The 15,884-nt window shown below is 37.6% G+C and overlaps 1 protein-coding gene across 1 annotated transcript in view; it reads right to left on the bottom strand.

Moving 5' to 3' along the window:
• Positions 1-15,884, bottom strand: part of CCDC93 (coiled-coil domain containing 93) — a 57,523-nt gene that overhangs the window by 41,142 nt on the left and 497 nt on the right. The window contains exons 2-6 of the mRNA XM_050900349.1: positions 15,013-15,126; positions 13,215-13,309; positions 9,923-10,034; positions 5,674-5,772; positions 4,209-4,265 (exon numbers count right to left, since the gene is read on the bottom strand). Coding sequence (XP_050756306.1) covers positions 4,209-4,265; positions 5,674-5,772; positions 9,923-10,034; positions 13,215-13,309; positions 15,013-15,126 — 477 coding nt within the window. The remainder of the gene's footprint in view (positions 1-4,208; positions 4,266-5,673; positions 5,773-9,922; positions 10,035-13,214; positions 13,310-15,012; positions 15,127-15,884) is intronic.

Here is a 15,884-nt window from a genome sequence, read left to right as displayed (position 1 = left end):
ACACAACTGTTATAGCACTGTAAATATGGCCTATATTAAAGTACCTTTTCTCTTCCTCCTTCCATATAGATCAGCTACGCCACTATAAAAGTCTATATAACAACATTAGAAAAGTTATTGTACCTCAAGCACAAACAAAACCAAACCAAAACCCAAACCAAACAAAAATTAATCATGAGATCCTCAGCTTTCCCCAAATTAGAAATTGGAATCAAGATAACATTTACTTTGACTGGAATTATTTTTGCTGTTTGTTTGGTGAAAGATTAGGGTGCGGTGAGTCTGTAATGCAACATTTCTGTTGCTGGAATAAAGATTTTGAAGTTAATTGAAGTCTAGCATTTAGTGCTATCCTGCTAGCAAGGATACTGAAAACAACTAACCAAGAACCTGTGATCTCAAAGATTTTTTTACTCCCAATTGGTATTTTTTGAAAAGTGTCCCCCTCAATCAATTGGATGACATTTTCTCTTCTCCTTTTTCTGAAATGAAATCCAGCCCTCATCACAGCAGAGAAAGACTTCATCGTCACCACCAAATAATCACCATCAAAAAGGAACACCCCCCTCTCTTCTGGTCTGTTTTAAATTCACGTATTTTGAATCCTCTGAGGGCCAGGCTCAGAATGCTTAGAACAAATACATTACAAAAACAAAAATTGAAATCAAAGCTTGGGCTTTCCACATACACGTTTAACTTCAGAAAATCTACTGACATGGGACAAAAGATTCAATGCAAGAAGCTTCAAAGATTCAAAAAGAAAATAAAAAAGGAAGACTATTTTTTGCTTGATCTGACTTTTTGTACAACACAAACTATTCTTTTCAACAAGCAATTCCTGCACCATAACATTGCCGAAATAGCTTTCAATCTTTTTCAAAGACATGTAATCCCAAAGTAGAGATTTCAAACAAGTGAAAGTAGACAGTATTCCTTGGCAAGCTTCTCCTGAATTTGTCAGTTACCCTTTGCAATTTTCACTTCATTTCTAATTTCAATTTCTGTCATCTTTGTTTCCAGCTATTAGATCTTGCTACAGTTTTGACTGTCACATGATAAGACTTTTTACGATCAAGAGTCTCCCATAAAACGTACTTTCACACCTACAGAAAAGCATTGTAAATCATAAAAGTAATTATAGCTTTTATGATGGCATTCTGTATTTTACCTGTGCTATATATAAAGTGTAGGCATCATACCATAAACATTAGTCTTGGCATCAGATAATTGAATAGTTGAACAAAACCACTGCAAGATAATCTCAATTCACTAGACAGACACCTTTCAGCAGCAGTTCTTATTCCAATAACCATTACTGATATTTAATATTCCCTTTTCTAACCTTTCAGCCTGATAGTGACCATAAATCTCACTGTGTTGTCCCCTTGAGAAGAGAAAGGTAGGTCCTTAGACCAGAGTTATAATAATGAATTCAGACGACACACTAATCTTTCACACTTGCTGGTCCTCTTTTAGGAAAGTGGATTTCTCTTCCAATTCCAATGCATAATGATTTAAAGGTGACCTGCAGAAGAGCCTTCATCTAACAGCCGCCTTCTTCCAGTTCCTATGGATAGACAGGGAAACTTGTGCACTTTCTCCCCTGAAAACTCACTCTGTGTGTTCTTCTGGACTGCACTCATGCCTTGATGCCTTAAGAGATCTCATGAACTAATCTTCTGTTAAGAAGATCAGGTGCCAGCTGTAGAAGATATAATCCTGACAGAGCTCATATTTTAAGGAAGAGGTGTTTGTCTAATGATATGCTGAGCAGTGATGAACAAATGTCAAAACTTTATCTACCATGAAGATACACCCAAAAACTAGAGATCTGTGATCCAGAGGTGAAGACAGAATATACCTTTATCAACCCTGCAGAGAGATCCAAACTGGGGAAAGCAGCCAGCATGCTCAAAGGCAGGAGATCTATTCAGAGATATTTAGACAGGCTAGCTGAATGGCGCAAAATACTATCAAACTTTTAAGACTGTAACTTGTTTTCCTTGCTTTCCATTATCTGTTTCATTCTTGGACCCTGAATATGGAACTATTCCCTTCGCTGCAGAAGTAGACACATGCATATCTGATTCCAAGACCACGATCTATGAATTTTAAGGTAACAGCCCTAACATACCGGGCAAGTGAAAACCAACTCACTGGCTTCAACCAGTAAAGAAACACCTAATCTGGCATACATGTATCTGCTTCATCTTTGCCATGTCATTCTCTTTGAGCTCTAAAAAGCAATTTCAGAAAACACGCAGGTAGATAGGTAAAGGAAACCCAACCGAGAACCATGGGACTTTGGACAAGCCACTTGAATGGACCTGACATTTACTAGGTAACTGCTGACTGAAAGTAGATTGCATTCCTTCTTTTCAGACAAGTTCTCCCAAATAAATGCATTAATGAAACAGAATAAACTTAAAAAACCAAATTATTAGAACATAAAAACCAAGCCTTGAAACCACTTCTGTTCCTCAGCAATCAAAGGGATCCCTTCATCACTGTTAATAAAATATTTTCTGTAGTTTTTGAAATGACGCTACAAATTCTAGGTACTGGTGTCTCATAAGAGCATTGTGATTACTTTCTGTCTCTTCAGTGACAAGGTTGGTATCAGCCACTTGGATACAGGATCTTTAGTGCTATTTAAAGACAAAGCAGGTAGAAAATGGACACACTTGAAACTTGAAAAATTAGGACAATTATTCTGAACATTGAAAATAAGCAGAAGCTCAATGAATTTCAAGTGCTACTTGATACAACACACATTTGGAATTTGCTTTCTTACATGGGTTTGCATTCTCTCTCAATTTAAAGAGTTATACAGGTGCACAAACAAAACAATAATACCCATTTACAAGGGGAGCTAGCTTGTAAAACAGAAAACAGATCTCACTGGAAATGCAAGTATTGCTGGTTGGAGTAAAAGACTCATTGTAAGTCTGCTAATAATTAAAAAAACCCAACCAAACCATGGGGAACAACAGTTAGAGACTGTAATTGAAATTTTCAAAGCAAGAGTAATTATTCAAATAGATTAACACGGGATTTGCATTGGTCATCACCTGGAGACTTTCATAGCAATGTTTTTCTATAAACACACGCTGTAATTCAACCACATATATTAGTCTCAGCAGCACTCAGGTCATTAATATGGAAAAACAACTACCTCCAAAACATGACAAAAGAGTAACATGATTTGTCTGCTCCGTTATGCAAGCTATGATATCGCTTGTTATACTGGCACTTAACACCTCTATCCATGGACGAAGGGTTTAGGGTGTCTGGCTAGAGCTACCTGAAATAGCACTGATTTTCTCAGAAGAGTGGGGTTTCACCATCTATTGAAGAGCCTTGGAAGTGTCCCATTCAAAGTATACCCAGATTTTTCAACCCTTCTAAAATGCTGGCCTGTGAATTTATCAAGATGGTCCAAAAAAAAAAAAAAAAAAAAAAAGTAGCGAACTGTTGGGAGTCAGAAATGGTGAATTGACAGTCCCAAGCAAACAAGGAAATTGGAGAGAAAGCAAGGACAGAAACGCAAGTTGCTAGCTAGGCATGTGAATTCAGGTATGAGACAGTGATATAGCCTATGTATTTTACATGTCGCTCCTGGTAGTGTTCATGAACAAGCTTTCAAAAAATATAAACAAACAGTTTATCCAAGAGTTCGAAGATCTGCATCTGAAGAGGGAGAACACAAGTGATACCACCTTTCCCAACCAACATTTGCTACTTGAAGAAAACATTTCCAAAGTAGGGTGTGTATTTTCATTGCCAATTACAAGAAGTAAAAAAGACAAGTTCTGAAATGCAGACATTTAAATTGAGGAGATCATCACCATTTTGATTAATTTCAAGATAAATAGTCCAACTGCTGATAGCTTCAAACAAACACTTAGTCTGCTGAGGGTTTAATAGCCTGTAAGCTACCTCGTGACTTTTGTTTGATAGCGTGGAACTCCACACTCTCTGTGCAGGCAGTTGATACGGTTTATCTACTCGTACAGTGCACACCTAAAAGGTTTTCAATCTGATATGTTGGCATTTGAGACCTCTTCTAAGAATGAAGCTCGACATGTAACTTAATTGGGACCTTCTCATGAGAAAACCCAGGAGTTGCTTCATTAAACAGAATTAACCACCACCATTTCATTACTAAAACCACTGCCTTCTTGATCATAAAAATCTAACATACTTACAAAGATATCAGTAACAGTTTTGATAGCCTTCTCTTTTCTTTGCATAAATTCATCATCCTGCAAGACATTAACGGAAGTGATTAAAAATACCAGGAACGGGGATCAAATCTCAACCATTGTAACGAGTTTAGCAAACAAAGTTGTCAAATAGTTTAACTGAGCTGCCCAATTATTTGGTGAAATGTTAGTGATTTCCTGCAACGCAGAAAAGTATTTGCTTCTCTCATCAGATAGGCAGGTAGGTCTTTAAAACTGTATTCAGATCAGCAGTTTTTCTGCTCTCTGCTTATACGGTAGCTGACACAAATGCAATCCCAGCCCAATACCGGGATCTCCAATCATTACTACACTGTGAAGAAATGAAGTTGGGATGGGCTTAATGTGGAAAAGAGATGTTTCCCCTACTGTTATTTTAGTTTCTAAGCATTAAAAACAATCAAAAACCCCAAACCAAAATCCAAACCACCCCAAGCTAATAAAATCCAGTTGTCTTTCCCAATACTAGGGACATCTACCTTTAATTCTGTTACTGAATTAGAGACAAACCTTGGGTTCTAGGTTTTAAATACAGAATTGCCTTGGGATATGCATGAACAGAACTGATGGCTCTGCACTATGGGCACAAATCCAAGCTCGTTCCGGCTCTCCTCCTACACCAAGGAAACTTCCTATCATTACTGCAGAATAGGAAGAAGAGAGGATCACAACACTGTTCTAAGCATGTAACTTCAAAGTGGGCAGCATTTGACTATTACCAGAAGGAGAAGGAATGTGATCAAGCTATCTCAAACAGTGCAAAACTACTCTTACCACTACACTTCTAGATAAACCTGCACCTCTCACTCCTCTGGCAACCATATTTTACAGAGACAAATGTATTTCCTTTTAACCCAAACCTGTCTCTCTCTGTCTTTCCCCAGGTTCAGTTTTTGAACGAAGTTTTTTAGGAATCTAGTTTTCAGGAACAAATTTTGGGGTTTGGATACAGGAAGACAAGAGCTGACTTTGAGCACTCTAAAACAAAACCCCAGTTATAGAGCATTAACAGCATATCAATTCTCATTTAGCTAGATCAGCTTCTCCACAGCACGCCAGGTGTTTTCGAACACATTTCAGGCACTGTAGCTCCAGTCCCATGGTTAGCCTGGATACACTGCACAGAGCTCTATACCCACTCCAGAAGCGAGCTACCTGACAAGCCAGACTGACAGAAAAGTACCAAATATTGCAGAAAAACTAAGGCAACTATTAAGCAAAAGTTAACCAGTATCTATGAACTCTCTGTCATAACAACGTTTTAATTTTTTTCCCAGCTGAATTTGTACATGGATTCCTCTAGGACCGATTAACAAAATGATAGCAAAGGCAACTCTGGTATATTGTGCTGATTTCAGAGCTGTGAAGCTGGTACTGCACCTGAGCATTTGATATATTATAACAGAAACAAGACCTGGCTCGATCTTACCTCCGGTAGTCTATGAGTTTTTTGAAACTGTGATATAGAGTAAGAACGGATATAGTCTCCCATTTCTTCCCTTGTTTCTATTGCACGTTTCACCAGCCACTGAAGAAAAAAAAAGTTTGTATCAGTGGAAAGGGGAAGAATAATAGCAGTAAACATCTAACTACCGTATAATTATTTTTAATATATGATAAAAAGCTAAAAGCACATTTTAAGCACTCAAACAAGAACGTTTATTTATAAACGTGGTAACTCAGGGACCTACTCCTAACAAAATGATTCAGCATTAGCTATTTTATAAACTTCACGTTTGCTCTTCTTCTATGCACTAAAAAGCTCAGTAGAGCAATCAGATAATGCATAAGCTAAGAAACCACATGGCTTTTCTTATAGTCAAAGTTTTACATATAAAAACCTAAATATTCTTCATCCTGTTGAACTATATTGAACCGTACAAACCTCAATGAGCCATACTGTTCACACTACAGTGGGATTCAATAGTCCAAAGAAGATCAAACTGCCTTCCCTTATAAGCTCCTTGGAGCAGAGCCTGGTATCCCAAAAAAACCACTTTTCTGAACATTATTTGCAAATAGTGTATTGCAAAATTAGTTATTTTGTTGCATGATTTCCCCTTTATTTAGCTTGCACTGTAACTTCTCAAATACTGAATTATGTTTACATTCTAATTAGTTTCTTACAGTAAGTATGGAAAGAAAATTCTATTGCAAATTTCAACTATTAGGAATTCTTAGTTGACAAATTCATTTATAAACAAAAACATATGAAATCTTCACACACATAAGCAAAGTTCATTGGAATTTTGCCAAACAAATTTCTGTAATCCAAATATTTGTATCTTCAATAAAATCATTCCAAAACAGAAAATGAAGAGCATCTGTGGAAGAGACATGGATGTGGGCCACTTTAAACATTATTCTTTTAGCTTGCATCTTTGGGCGGGGGGGGGGGGGAGAGAGAAAAATACACCTCCCCCCCAAAGAATGCCCCAAAGTGCCCTCCCAAAAATCTGAGGTGCATAAAACCTACATCCTAGCACACGAAATCTACTACTTAAGCTAAAAATACATTTTAACAAAGTACATTTCACCACACTAAGCAGTTATATTATCTGTCGTATTCATTGTTATTACTTGTTAATCATTCATAACATTATGTTATCAAAATACAGAATAATACATAATATAGAAAAATACACAGCAGTAGTTCACGAAACAAAGGAATGTCAATTTTCTGGGTTTTTGTTTTCATCTATACCATGGAATAGCCAGCACACCTCACAACTCACCAGACCAAGAGCTCAGCTGTACCAGCCTGCACAACATACATCCTATTCTACGTTCAAAAAACTCAAAAAACTCTACTGTACTCTAGAAGCTATCAATGTTGTCTTTCTACTGAGCAGGCCATACTGAATAAATAAGAAATCCCTCAGTTCTAGGAAGCATTGGATTTACAGCACGTATACAAAAATGTGATTATACTCTGCATGCATACAGGTTCATCCCTCTCTACTCCAAAGAAGCCCTTGGGAGCATACTTTAAAACTAACGGGTAGCCCACATGGCTTTTATACAGTCTGTGGGCTATGGTCATCCCTCTACAAAGCAAGCTTGAACTGTTCACAGCACACATCTCTATCAGTCTGAGTGGCAGGAGATGGGCTGGAGCTCTGCTGGAACTTGAAGCAATTAGAAGTTGAACAGAAGATGCCCTGGGATCTCAGTGCCAGGACCCAACACTGTACTTGTCTTGTATCATTAGTTCATTATACTCTGACAGAAGACGTCACTTGGAACATGACCTCAACTCATTAATCTTGGCTGTAGCCCAGGTAGAAGCCATTACAGCTAGGTTATATGCATTTCTATCAAACTTTCCTACTATAGATCACTTACTGTGTTCAAAAACTACAGCTCCACCATGAAAAGACATATCTTCAAGCCTATGAAGTGTTCAAGAACCACTACATGCCCATATAAGAAAAAAGACTTCTGACATTTATAAGACCACACAAAAAGCCACAAAAGACTGAAGTACATTTTAAATAATGTTGGAGAAGATAAATCTTGTGGGCTGTTGACAGCCCGTGCAGGAGGTCACGTAAGAGATTAGATCAATCTTGGGATCCAAGTTTGAACCAGCAACTGTTTTCTGTGCTATAACCATGAACCCCTGGGAAGTGAGGGGAAGATGATGACAACGAGAGAGATGAAAAATGCAGACTATTAATTACAAAGCACATCTCAACACAACATTGTGTGCATACTTTTCTCTGTGAACATAAGCAGAATTTACTAGGAAGAATAGCACCATTTCTGCCCACTGGAATCTTTTTTAGTCTTTTTTTTTTTTCTTTCTTTTTTAAGTTCTGCTACAGTCTATGGCAGTGAGCCAACTAAATCTAATTTCTTATTGTAGGGAAGGATTCATCTAAATTCCTCCGCCAAGTTCACCAGACCAGCTTGCACAGTGCAAGAGCTATTGGGACACAATGCCAGGTAGAGGAAAGAGCTTCTCTATTATTTGGGGACTGATTTGAGATTTACAGATAGCAAGTGAAATCTTGAATTTAACAGGGCATTGAGTAAAGTGTCGTTATCAAATACATAATTCCTACATGCCATGGTGTGGTCAGCTTATTATAGCTTTTGCATGGTCTTTTTCAGAACACAGTATACGGGTGACACCAACAAAAGTTTTCTTGAAAGCCTGTCTTTGTTGGGACGAAATGAGGAACGAACAGTATCTGGAGCAGGCAGAACTTCACAGGGATCTGACAGAAAGTCACAGTTTCTAAAAAAGATCCTCTACGTACAAAAAACTAAGCTCATCAAGAAAGACTTCTTCACCAAGTAAGGATTAGATATACCACCTACTGGCCAGCTACTGAGAATCACTGCTCTCAGAGACTTTAGAATCCGATCTCTTCCCTGCTTAGAATTAATGTTTCTCATTTCCGGAGGTAACATCCCAAATCAGGATTCTGGATAAAGCAGGTCAGAGAAAAGAATACCTAGTGTCACAGTTTTTACAGCAGGAGTAATAGTTCATGTTCTCACTTTAGGAGAGGAATTATTTTTCCTGTGAGAGAAGTCTTGTATTTGATAAAAGTAACCATTCATTATCATGACCATTATCATCAAGTGACCAGGGCAAGAAATTAACCTGGGCTGGGATTTTTTTTTTTTTTTTTTTTTCTCCACTGGTAGGAAAATACAAGCTTAGAAACAAAAACTCACATTAACAAGATACAAACTTTCCACCTTAGGCAGCACGAGCACAGCCTGAAAGCTGTGTAACTAGCACACACCACATAACTGCACTCCCCACAAAAAGTTACGTGTGGTTTTCCTCAGGAGCCTCCTACTAGAAGATAAGGAGACAACAGGAAGTTTTCCCCACTTCTTACAAACTGGAATTTAGATTAATTTCTTACTTGCTAAATTCTTTCAGAGGCAGGAGGTAAGGAGATATTTAATGAAAAAGAAGCTTGCTTAACAGTCTTAATTTTCTCTGTTTGTCGTTAAGATACGTTTCTGTGTGCAGACGAAAGTAAAATCAAAAAATGATAACGACATACCAAGGATTCTCAAGATACCACACGTAACTGGAACGCATCACGTGTTAGCTTAGACCTTAATAAAATGGAGAACTATGAGCATGCACATGGTCAGTTAGTGGTGCTCAACAAATACACAGTAAGAGGATCACACGTCAGAGCAATTTATTTTTCCACTCATACAGTTTTTAACTGAGACGAATGAAGGACGAATTATGCTTAAAGAAACAACCCCAACTGGCTTTCACTGTATTCATATCCTTTTGATTGAATGACTATGTGTAACTTACTCCATAAGCTTAAACATAGACTGTAAGATATTTGTTCCATTTCCTAGTCTAGCAAAGTAGATTATCAGATTCCGAAACAAGCTTAAATTTTAGTTTCTTTAAGCAGACGTTCCACAAAAGGCAGAATCTGACTCCATTTCAAAGAATTTAAAGAGTTTGTTTTGTGTTTTTCTTAAATGTGGCTCAAACAATACTTAAGAATTCTATCATCCATAACATCACCCAATTCCTTAAAAACATTCATTTAAACTACTTCCCTGTGATTATTCATTCCAAAGTTAAATAAAGAGCCAAACAATAATACAGATCTTTGTTAAAATTTTTATGCAAGTTTTACGGCCTTTTTCAGCAAAGTATTGATACATCACAAAATTATTACCTGTACAACAGGAAATATATGAATGAAATCCAGTCCCTGGATCTGATGTGGTTCCAAACGATGAGGACACTTCATTTTTGGTAATACTGACACAATTTTTTCAGTTAAGGCACTATTATAAAACAACAAAAACACACATGTATATATGCTACAATTTTCTTTTGTAAATTACAAATTATTTTTGCAAACAGTAGTTAGAAGGTTCCCTCTAGTGGCTTCCATTGTATACAGCTGTGAAAAGCAATCAAATTTTCATTTACAAAATAGCTTTTACATTGTACTATATATATTATTCGTCTGTGAAGAGGTGATTAAACCCCTCTTGCAGGCTCCTAGCTTGTGATTTCATTTATAGTATTACACACAAAATTTTAAGATCTGCATGTCTGGTCAGATGAAATGCCCACGTAAGATATATCTACAAACACCTTTGCATGTTATAATACATGTACACATGAAGAAACACTAGCTTTAAGAACAGTTATACTAAGTAAAATATATACACTTGTCCTGGCTTCAGCTGGGATAGAGTTAATTTTCTTCCTCGTAGCTGGTGCAGTGCTGTGTTTTGGATTTAGTGTGAGAATAATGTTGATAACACGCTGATGTTTTAGTTGTTGCTAAATAGCACTTATCTTAAGCTAAGAACTTTTCAGTTTCCCATGCTCTGCCAGCAAGCAGGTGTGCAAGAAGCTGGGAGGGAGCACAGCCAGGACAGCTGACCTGAACTAGCCAAAGGGATATTCCATACCATAGAACGTCATGCTCAGTATATAAACTGGGGGGAGTTGGCCGGGAGGGGCGGATCGCTGCTCGGGCATCGGTCAGCGGGTGGTGAGCAACCGCACTGTGCATCACTTGTCTTTTCTTGGGTTTTATTTCTCTCTTTTTTTTTTTGTTATATTCCTTTTCATTACAATTATTATTGTTATTATATTTGTATTATTATTACTGTTATTATTTTATTTTAGTTATTAAACTATTCTTATCTCAACCCACGAGTTTTACTTTTTTCCCCCAATTGTCCTCCCCATCCCACTGGGAGGGGGGAGCAGTGAGCAAGCGGCTGCGTGGTGCTTAGTTGCTGGCTGGGGTTAAACAGCAACAGCACTCAAAGAAAGTCCAGAATCAAAAGTAAGGACTTAAAAATTTGTTTAGCAGAACTCCCAAAATATATCTTGACATTACTACTGAAACTTTATGAGTTTAAATACATATTACACCTAAAAGCTAAATACACAGTATACTTCACACAGCTTTGAAGTGAGTAAAACTGAATTTGCTGGCAACCATCTTGTTCTACAGCTCAGGTAAGAGCTAGGAAAGTGAAAGGATTACCCTAACACAAGGGATTCATCTACAAGAACATCATCCTGCTTCCACTGAATCCTTTATTTTAGGGCAAGGTATTTTTTTGCTGCCAATGCTGTCAAGCACATTTTTAAAGCAGGTGTCAGCACTGAGGATGAACACTGTACTGGGATAACTAAAACTATTTTTCCATGAAGGAAAAAAATTAACTGGTCCAGTACAGACCTCAGTGATATTCAGTACTGCCCAAATGGACAACTGATATTCTGGAAGAACAAAAGGGGAGAAAGAGATATGAGACAGAGACTAAAGTCTGGGAACAGAGCCTGAAAAGTTACACTTCTTAAAAGTGAAAACTTTGACATAATTGTTATAAGGCAATTTCCACTATGGCACCATGCTAATATTCTACAACATGAAAATAGCGGCGTCTCTCAGTACAATCAAAGCAAATGCAATTAAAAAAAAAGTTATTTATCTAATAGATGTAAGATACTCTCCTAATGTATGTTTCCATGTTTATTTCAACCCAGCAATTAAATAATAGGACACCATCAAAATGTCTTCAGAATAATACTGAGGAAACACAACTCAACTTTTCCTTATCTCGCGAACATCACAGAAGCACTGAGCGACCACCAATATAAACATTACATGGACATCAAAACAGCCTATGCTTGTGTGACTCTGAACACTTCAGATTTACAAATAAATCATTGTTGCTGTTTTGGGAGAGGAGCCTGGTTTTTGTTTTGCCAGTTTTGCATCCAGTCAGCTGGAAAGATAACAGAACATTTTCAGAACAACTTAACTATTTCCTATCCTGCTGTTCTTAAGGATAACAAAGATGACAATTATAAAAGCTTGGCAATTATAAAAACTACCACCACCATCTTCATTCCTAGTCTCTACTTAATTCTGTGCACTTAACAATGCTTTATGTAGTTAGTTACCTATGATGATTTGAATGTCTCCAAGTTTAATGGCAATAACCACAAATCCTTATTTTTAAATGTGTTACAGTTGCCAATGCTAAATGACTTTCAAGGAAACAGCACAGAAAGATGTTCTTTTCAACTACATTGAGCAAACAAGTCTCTTCATGCAACTGTAACTTGACAGGCTATTCTTACTTCCTGAAATTTTAATTATGGCTCTTTTATCACAGAAACGCATAAATAATGTAGTTTAGAATGTATTCCCTTTCTCAGCACAAACAATTTTTACAACCTCCCTGATACAGGAATTAGCTGGCTTATGAGCAAATTCCATGCATAAGAAATGAATCAAACTAAAACGGTCTCATTGGGTCACTATCAGGAAGGAACTCCTCCTCAGTATCGGGCAGGTAACTGTTTTGGCAACAGTGTCGTGTTTTAAATTCCGTTTGCTGATGCCTACAATTCCAACCCAGAACCATAAAGGAGAATCAGAGGTGATTTACACAGCAAAACTGCAGACACAGAGAACTCAAGGAAGGTCTTCTAATGTTGCACTCCAGTTTCCAGCAGCGTGGTCTCCCTCTGCCCTTTGTTTTGGCCTCTGCATCATCCCCTTGTGCCAGCACAAGCATCTGTGCAGCTGCATAGAGAACTGGATCCAGGAACTGATTCATGTTAAAACTATTTTCCTCTTTTTTTTTTTGGTAGGTTTTAATCTGGATCAGTTCCCAATCCAGTTCGATGTGGAGCCACATAAATGCTTTCACTGCTTACTAGGAATATAAGAACATGGCAGCCCAGAGGGGAATAGCACTGCCTTTTTTGGAATAAGCTTCTTTCTGGTTTTAGAGTTTGTGGAACTACAGTCTGAGAAACCCAGAAACCAGTGCAATGTTTTGCAAACGGGTGGTCTTGAAAAGCAGGAGACTTCAACTAAAAATCTTTCTTACAAACAAGCAAATATCAGGTAACTTCCCCCCCCGCCTGCTTCTTCTTTTCTAAGAAAAAAAAATACCACACTTGCCATTTAATCAACTTACATTTTTTGACCAATAGTAGAGTTTTCCTGAAACAATAAATCAACATCGATATCAAAGCTGCAAGTAGTGATACACCACGTCATGCCGCCTACCACCTAGCAAAGGAGCAACAGCATGGTTAGTTTCATTTTAATTTGAAGAGGTAAAACCAAATACGTCTTAAAGGCTTTACTTATTTTAGAAATTACAGCTTACTATTTTCTCCATCCTCACTATTCTTATAGAGAGACTGAAATACATATAGATAGCATACATATATCAACTTCTACATACAATACACATATACAAGAAGACAGAAAAAACCCAGCAGTTAGTGACATTCTAAATTCCTCTCTTAGCTTTACATATTAGTTTTGAAACTGCTCTCAGATTAAAAAAAAAACCCTGATAGATACAACACACATTAAATGTCACGATCTTTCAAAAGTAACCATATCAAAATTTTATCAAGAATCATAATTTCTGTACTCATATATTTACCTTTATATATACACCTTTGCCACTATTATTCTTTGCTTGCTGACACATGCAACACCAAGTGGTAGGCACAGTATCAACATAGTAATGGAAATCCCCAGCTCTGTAGAAATCTCTATTTTGGGCCCTATTCCTACAGATACTTAGGCGTATTTAAACTCCCGAGCCATTTCATCAACTTTACATAAATTACAAAAATATTTAAAGACAACCTTGCATAAACATGTGCAAGATAACCTAAATGTATGCAAAGGCAAAGAACAGAAAAAGGGATTAAAATGTGGAATAACTTACCAACATCACACAGCAAATTAGGGTGTTCTATACAAGGTTTTCTACACATTACTCCTCTCACATTCCCTCTCAAACAGTTAACCAGTATCCCTTTTATACTAGAAGCTAGATCATTTTCAACAGCAATGCTCATTTTTGTAAAGGTTGGGCATTGTCATGAAATGGTAACTTTGCAATTGTATTTAGGCAAGTATAAACCTGATGCATCCATTTCTACGCATAAACGCAACAATATTACATCCTAAGGCTGTCTCCTTGAAACTACTTTGTGTCTCTGTGCACAGCCTCCTGAGCAGCTAAGGTCAGTAACGCCAAGCAGTCTGAAGAAACTAAAATTGCATTGCAAAGTAAGGCTGTGCTATGATCAAAGAAACAGCAGAAAACAGAAGAGTCCATTTCAAGGCTACCGTAGTTCTGTGTTTTCAAACGTTGGTTCAGGAATTTCTCACAGAGTCAGCACTAAAACAATTCAGAAGTCTCTTTTCAACCCGAACTTTGCTCACGGTCAGTATCACATACTTCCTGTCTAGGACAATGAAAGGTTAACATACATGACATTCTAAAGATACATAAAAACAGCCCAAAAATAATCTCACTAGGCTAACTGTTCCATTCTTACACAGAGCCTCTCAAGACAAATGTTTCCTCATTAATGAATGCTTCTTCTTAAAATTACCATGCTATCTCCAAGTATCAAGTCTTTCTAGCTATTCTAACTGCAGTTGAGAGAGGGGCAAAATTCCCCATATGTGACTAACTTAGGCCATAACACCCACAAAAAAGCACACCAGCAATTAGCTTGCATCCAGTTGTCTCCTTTAAAACAGGCCTTGCCACACAGAATCGTTTTTCAAGACTGAGGAGGTCCTATCTATCCGAAACTGGGTCATTTGCAGAATTGTTTACATTGGAAAGCCTCATGTGTCGCAAGTGTCTTTTTTTTAAAGTCACCTAGAACTAACTAGCAAAAAATATGTAATCCTCACATACTTAAAAAACATTTTTAAAAATATTGTGTTGGTCTCACCTTGTCAAAGGGTGATAACCCCTTGATTCTTGCTCGAAAATACCCAGCAGCCACCAACAGTTCCAAAATTTCAGTCAACTTGATGTTTTGTTCCTCATCTTCTCTTGTTTCAACCTGAAAAATGAACAACGCAACACTAATTCAGTGTTTCTCTTTCATTCTTCAAACAAACATTTTCCAAACTTTATCTTAACATGGACCACATATCAGGGAAAACCTTGACTTCTATTAGCAACTTGGCTGTTAATTTTAAAGACATTAAAGAAATAGGTAATGCATTTCTACGTGGATTTAGTATCACATTTTTTTCACCCAGTTAAATACTTTAATCTGCTTTTGCTTTTCAAACTCCTGGTCCACTGCTTTCCTCCAGCTAGACAGATTGCTCTTATTGCCATAAGACAGTTAATTTATTCTCCATTTTGCACATTTCTTTCAATTTCAGGGTTCACAAAATGGTACACCTCAATTTAATGCTTCTATAATCTTTTTACAAAAACAGGAGAAGAAATTCACATGGAATTCCACTTCTTGGGTAACGCAATTTTAAGTGAACTCAAAGTACGGCAGTAACAAAAAGTAAACTCTGACGGGCAGCCTGGATAGTTTCAGTGCTCCAAAGCCTTAGCAGCACAGCAACCTTGTAAGAGCGCTTTTGTCCCCAGGTTATAGCATGAAACCCCACAGCTCCAAGAATATACGTGGTTTACTAGAGGCACAGAGCACCCAAACACCTCAGACCTAGGCCGGAGAGACAGCTAACAGGGCTTGAAGTCTCCCCCTCAGGGGCTGCCGGGACCCACCTACACACCCTCCCCATCTCCCTCTTCCCCTCTCTTCCCCAAAATCTTTTCGACAGCCTCCTGCTCTCC

Source organism: Gymnogyps californianus, chromosome 7, assembly GCF_018139145.2.
Source record: "Gymnogyps californianus isolate 813 chromosome 7, ASM1813914v2, whole genome shotgun sequence".
NCBI classification, from domain to species: Eukaryota; Metazoa; Chordata; class Aves; order Accipitriformes; family Cathartidae; genus Gymnogyps; species Gymnogyps californianus.
The sequence above is the reverse complement of the archived record's forward strand: the minus strand, read 5'-3'. Positions and strand labels throughout refer to the sequence as shown.